The sequence below is a fragment of the Buceros rhinoceros genome, unplaced genomic scaffold, assembly GCF_000710305.1.
Source record: "Buceros rhinoceros silvestris isolate BGI_N320 unplaced genomic scaffold, ASM71030v1 scaffold3666, whole genome shotgun sequence".
Lineage (NCBI taxonomy): Eukaryota > Metazoa > Chordata > Aves > Bucerotiformes > Bucerotidae > Buceros > Buceros rhinoceros.
The window spans coordinates 17,402-24,466 of record NW_010416737.1 but is presented as its reverse complement, the minus strand read 5'-3'; the positions used below and the strand labels follow the sequence as shown (position 1 = coordinate 24,466).

Here is a 7,065-nt window from a genome sequence, read left to right as displayed (position 1 = left end):
AGCAGGATGGTACAATGCGAGAACACACATCCAGAGCCCTCTGTGGTCTCCGTGACTGGCAACACTGCTTGTCAGGTGATGGAGACAGGATGGTCCATGCAAATGAGCAGACCCAAGTCACATTGTGTGCAATCAAGACACGATTCCAGACATCTTCAGAATGGATTAGAGTCACAAGAAATGGAGGTTCAATGGAGTGACTGATAATTAGTTGGAAGCACATTATTTTAAGCAAATCTCCCTGAAAATATGCTTATTTATTGAATATACTGGCCAACGGCATCCACTAACTGTCCTTTTATTGCCACAGGAAAGTAGGACAATATAGTAGAATAAAAGGAGAAGCACTACCTTAGGTAATCTTTAAAAGCCAAGATAAAAATCTTCAGCTACCCAAGTGGCATTTCTTACTACCGACAGTTATATCATGCAGGAGTTATACCATATTTGTGGAGCCTATGGTTAATGCTACATTTACTTCCAGTATGTGGTAAACAGTATTTGAATTAATACTATGTAGCCGATTGATGCCATCTGGTTTACAAGATGGAAGGGATGGGAGACCGAGAGCGCCTTAGAGGACAAGGTGAGCTGTAGGGTGATGTTACTGGAGACAGTCGCAGAGCATTGCCTGTCAAGCCAGCTATGTTGTTTAAGCTTCGAGATTTTTCATAGCCTTGTATGAGAAAATGCACACACATCAGTTGAATTCAGCCAAAAATAAGACGTAGACAAACAATACAATGTAATGTAATCCAAGGAGCTATCTGGGACTCAGAGGGAATTTGCCTGCAAAAGAACTCAGTGCTGAGACACATTACTACCAAAAGATATTAATAAAGAAAAATATTTACAAATTACTGCAGCTATTCTTTCCCAAAAAATTAAACAGACCATCACACGAGGCCTGGTCTGTTCTTCCACATCGCATCTTGCACTCAGTGCTGCTCTGTTGGCTTCAGCAGAGAGTACAAGATAAAGGATCCCATCAGGGTTACTGGGTGAGCTATCTGGCTCCACATAATCAAAACCCCATTAAGACAGACTATAAAAATTGTTAAAATTACATAATCTCTGCTAAACACAATTCCTAATAAAGGATGATATTTCTTTAAAAATAAATAAAACAAAAACCAGATAAATTGCATACAGTACGTGTAAATCACTTCTGCAGAGGACTGAATGATAATATGGGAAAGAAGCTCCATATTCAGAAACATTAATCCTAAGATTTTGTGTCTAATATTTAAGTATAATCAGATAGCAGAGATTGACACGTGTACAAATCCTTCCTGATTTAAACCAAATTTCAATCACCATATTTGTGATCCTCTTCCAACTGACTCAAACGAAATAAATTGTATTAATCCAGATAGGCAGGTAGTAAATAATTAATCATTAAATGAGGCAACCACATAGTGCTTCGCAATTTGGAGGGAACATTGCACTTGCAGACATTTCTGTTCACATACACTGTGAGTGCCAGCTACCCACTTTTTGCCACATCTAGGCATAGTTTTCACCTCATAGAGGCTATGCAGTAAAATGATGGAAAAGCATCGCTATTCACTATATCACTATCTTCATAGTCAAGTACTTTCAGTGGCACCTGAACAAGCCCATTTATGAAGAAAACAACCAGCCCACAGCTCTGGAGAGAGATATCAGCAAGGAAATACAATGAAGGTGAAGCCGTAGAGGACCTTGCTCCTCGAGCACATGGATACACGATTCACTGGGAGCATGAGAAGTCCCATTGATCTCAATAGCACTACCTCATTCCTTGAAGACAATTATGCACCTAAGCCTCTGTCGGGTTCAGACATTCAGGTATAAATTGCTTACAATGAAATACTGAGACTCTTCCCATAGAAACTATAAAATATCAATGACAATACAGCTAAACATCACATGGGACATCACCAGACATTTTGTTTCTTATTGAAATAGTTACTGGCTCAAATTCCAGATCTCCAGATAACAGGCAGTTAACAGACAGTTGTTAGCACCTTCAGGAAAAAACATATCTCAGGTTTTCCCCTAAGGACAACTAATGCATTTCTCACCTACTGAGAATTGCATCCTGCAAAATTATACTTAAAGCAAATGTATAACCTCATGTCTGCTAAAACATTGTGCAATGTTATCTCCAGGTTGCAAAGGCACGCTAGACTGTGATGCGTCACAGACTTCTGATACGTTTCAAAAACAGCCTCCAGTTTCTGAGTTTCTCTCAGTATTTATACAGATTTGAAAGAAACGTGTTTGAAAGGGGAATCAAGGGGAAGCACAATGCTAGTGTATATATTTAACTTCCCCTGTAAAAATAAAGCAAAAAAAAATCAGAATAATCAGGTAGCTTTTTTACACAGAAAGTAGGAAAGTATTTTTTACAGATATTTTTTTCTGCTACTTTTCTAATGATAAAAGCAAAGACAGAAGAAGATGGTAAAGATGATAAAGAAAACAGGAACTACGGAAAAAAAAAAAAAGAAAACCAGACACACAAGATGAATGGAAATAGAGACATGATCCAAAATCAGTTCTTTCCAGGTATTTTAGTGGGGTTTGGTTCAACTCTGAGTAACTGTCATCTTAGAGATGGAGATAAGGTGTTAATGCAATAAAGCTCAGAATAAATGATCATTGAAAACAACCAAGGAGCCAACCACACAAGAAGGATGTACCTGAAGAAAGAAAGGGAAAGAATAAAATGAAAAACTAGTAGACTTGATGTGTGAAATAAATTTGAGTATTCAAAACCATTGGATGATACTTGAAGATGTTTTCTGTTTATGAGCTAATTTCCCTACTTGGTATAAAAGAAACTTGAAAGCCAGTAGCTAAAACGTTTTGGCCTAGACTAAGGTTATCATCAGAACCAGCCAAAGAGCACATTTCTCACTGAGAAAGTGTTAGTTCTGAACTCAAGCCCCATTTTTCTAATAAGAACTATGAAACAATTTTCTCTTGAATCTAGATTTTGAAATTAAAATATTCACATGGTCCCAGTACAAAATATATTTTGTTGTTTTATGAATATGTCTTTAGTAGCTGATGAGTAGCATCTTTTAGTACTTCTGATCTGTTCTAATTATGGTTACTGCCAAGCCAACAGCACTCAAATTTATATTAACATTCCTAAAATAAGACAAAAACCTTATCTTGCAAGATGCCATGGCAACCTGTCTTATTCTGTCTTATTCAGGTGTTCCTGGCCTCCTCAAAGACTGGACTCTTACCATTAGAGATAACTGAAATCATGCTAGTTGTTGAGAAGACAGTGAGAGATATATGTTTGATGGAAAGCATCCTAAATCTGTGCAAAACCATGTTTGCAATAAAGTCCCATTTAAACTAAGCATTATATATAAAAATATGTAAAATGCAGGAGCACAGAGGCAATGGTACTCTTTACAAATACCATACACATTGAACTCTGCTTGCATATTTGCCTTCACAGGTTTAACCTACTGAGGTCATGCTTTTGAAATGTAAAAAGAGCATTTGCAGAATAACTCGGGAGAATTCCTTTAGGGTCTATGGCTGGCTGGGACAGCTATCTTTGCTGTACACAAAGCAAGTTCAAAAGAAAAAGAAAAAGAAAAAGAAAAAGAAAAAGAAAAAGAAAAAGAAAAAGAAAAAGAAAGAGAAAGAGAAAGAGAAAGAGAAAGAGAAAGAGAAAAAGAAAAAGAAAAAGAAAAAGAAAAAGAGAAAAAGAAAAAGAAAAAGAAAAAGAAAAAGAAAAAGAAAAAGAAAAAGAAAAAAGAAAAAGAAAAAGAAAATCTCAGCCAAAAATGTTTGTACAGCACCATGTGGCTACTGCAGATGAACTCTGAGATGAACAACTGCACATTAGCACTCAGAAACAAGGAAACCTGTTAGAATGATACAATTTGCCAAGAAATCAAAGCAATTCTTATCTAAGGAAATGGCAAGAGTGCCACTAGCATTGCTGATTTTGGGGCTATGCCGTGAGATTAGGTTCACAGCCACAGCCAGCTGTGGTCTGATGGGATAGCCACACCATCAGTCACACAGATGAGACGTACAGAAGGTTTTGCAAACGCTGCCTGGGGAACCCAATCCTACCGAACAGTGAATAATCAGATTTGAAGAGGCTGAATACCTAGAAAGGTGTTTTTAGCACGTTGCAAGAACAAACATTGTTTACTGAAGTTGAATTCTGGTTGTGGTAGACAGTCACCTTTTAGTATCAGTGGTTTATTACAAAGAGGAAATATTTTTGGCATTATAAACTCAAACCTCTTTTTGAAAGAAATCTAAATAGTATCTCATATGATATGCTTTGTTGTGTTCAGAACAGAAAACTTGCTTACTTCCCACACTTCAATCTTTTAAGTGTAATTTATTCAGCTGTAATTTTTACTAAGTTATTAAGTGCAGACCAAAGTTACTAAATAATAAATTCGTCTTTTATAATGACAAAAGTTATTGAGTGATGAGTGGTTGAATGAGCAAGGTCTGAATTGCAGGCATTTCCATTAAAGATAACAGACAAATGAAGACACAAGTGAAATGAGGTTCCGATATTAAGCATGTTTTGTGAAGGCTAAAGGAGATGAGTGTTTCTAAGAGGAAAGCAGAAAAAGAATTGCTAGGAATAAAGAAAAAAAGATACATTGTAAATACAGTCTTTCCTCTAAGAGCACTGTGCACATCATTTAACTCTAAGATTGCTTTTCACAAGCACATTGCTGAGTAACCTTTTATGATCTAATGAAAGAAGTCCATACCTTTCCTGATCCCTCCATCAGTAGCACACGTGTAATCACCTGTTGTCAGTAGGAAACATGTTCCCCCTCTTCTGTTTTTGTCTCTTGTACTAGAGCGTCTGATGGGAGGGAGCCTTTCACCAGGTGAGAGTGGCTGCTCACTTCCAGCACTGTCTTCACCTGATAACACTGGTTAAAGCACCATGCCCATTTACAGACAATAATGAATGAGGAAATGAGACATCACAAAGAGCTTATGCTGAATGCTGGATATTCCCATCACTCAAAAATAGTTATAAGGTAAATCATTAGAAGAAAACGAGATTACAATTCACCATTAATCAGTACAAAATGGCAAAAAGTATACATTTTATTCAAGAACAAATGATCTTTTGACTTTCCTGTTCTTCTTCTTGTATAAAGTTATATTAAACTAACATGAAATAAGAAATAATCAAATCAAGGCTCGGTTAGTTGCCTGTTATGGACGGTAACTTTCTGAAGTTTCAAACAAGTATTTACTATTTTGGCTATCCTTTTTGCTAAACAAGAGGTCATGATAGTAATTTTTACTTAGAATGTGTTGCTTTAGCATTTTTTTAAAGACAACCCCTCCCCCCAGGAGGGTTAAATTTTCAATATTTGGCATTAAAATCTGTTTAGTAACACACTGGCTTTCATTTCATACTTATCACGCTTGCACTGCCTGTCATCGTAAGTACCCAACATCAAAAGCTGTCTTCAGTCTCTCTAGGTTTTTTTTGTCAAACAGCAAAACTCTTACCTCTCCTGATTTGGCACTCCCAAAGGACTCTCTTTTAAAATAATCTACAATTTCAGATTCAGGCCACATTTAAAAAAAAATTTTTGCTCAGTAACAGGTAATGGCATGTTATTGACTTCAGCTTCACCTTTGCATTTAAAACTGAGCATGTGTTTTTCTGACCTGATAATGCTATATTCAAGGCTATATTCAGCCTTGAAGTTTTGCACAGAATTCCTAGTGACTCTTAACAGCATTCTCTACCAGAAATAAAGCTACTGTGCATGACGTGAGCAGTGGCATTACTGAAGAGAAAGTTCACACTTCAAAATGGCTCCTTTTCTGCTTTGTCTCTAACTTTAAGGAGTATAACACCTTGTGAATAGAGTTGCAGACACAGAAAAGTGTCTCGGCTCTGATCACACTGAGCCTCCTCCATTCTGGAATACCTTCAGTAGGACCTGATGACATGAAAAAGCTGCTATCATTAACACTTTAAAGATTTTTTCTGAAAGTGGGTATCAGTCAAAGCACTGTAAAACTAACTATATTCCACCCTTAGTGTGAGTCCTTTCAAGGGTTTCCATCCTCTTAAATATATTTAGAATGTTCAAAAAGCTGTGTTAACTTTGTCTGTGAAGACTCACTCGGAGACTGAAACTGAGCTTCTTTGAACATAAATGTTATTCAGTTACAGAGCAAAAGACCAAAGATAGGCATCGTTCAAAGACTGATTTTCCAGACTCTTCTTTCTGAAAACCAAATTTCAGTTACTGAATGACAACAGTCGTGGGTGGTTTTGCTCTTATTATTCTATAGCAGCTTTCCAACAGCAGTCTAATGACTGCTGTGTGAGCTTTAATCAGATTGTAATTGGTTTAAGAACAAATACATTCAAGAAACAAACAAAAAAAATCCTTGTTGCTAAAAAAATTTGTTTTAATTATACTGAGAGATAAAATTTATTCTTTAATTCGAAGAGATATGGAATATGGGGCATTGGCTTGGTGGGGCAGAGACTGTCACTTGATAAGCATTTTCATAGCAATTAACACAAAATTCTCTTTATCCATCATTTGGAACTCTAAGAAATAAAGTAATATAAATCATAAAAATCAACGCTAACAAAGATGATGTTGCTAGGGGCTGTCATTTTAATTTTTCTTGACAAACTTTACATCAGCTATGCTATTATCATTCCATTAATGGTAAATGTCATGCAATGTCCCATCTAACACAGACGAAGGAGGTTCTTCTAGCCAGGAAAGCAAAATGCCAAATGGAAAGAAAGCTAGAAATAGAATTTCTTCTTATTTCCTTTGAGTGCTGGGCTTTTGATGTAAAGCACCTGCTCCTTTTAAATGACTGCTTCTTTGTAGGATCTTGCTTAACAGGCCACGATGTGGCACAGGCAAAGCTGACACAAGAGACAGACACTGAGGCAAAACACCATGGAGTCCAACAGGGTGGGACACAGTGGCTGCTCAAATAGTCACAGTCATGCAGAAAAACAAGAAACATCCATATGACGCAACAAACAACAGGCAAAAGAAAAGGTTGATATCA

At 36.7% G+C, this 7,065-nt stretch overlaps 1 protein-coding gene across 1 annotated transcript in view; it reads right to left on the bottom strand.

The window, feature by feature from the left end:
- The window catches only part of LOC104494994 (potassium voltage-gated channel subfamily C member 2-like), a 23,674-nt gene that overhangs the window by 2,568 nt on the left and 14,041 nt on the right, over positions 1 to 7,065 (bottom strand). The window contains exon 4 of the mRNA XM_010137903.1: positions 4,758 to 4,925. Within this exon, the coding sequence (XP_010136205.1) occupies positions 4,758 to 4,925 (168 nt within the window). The remainder of the gene's footprint in view (positions 1 to 4,757; positions 4,926 to 7,065) is intronic.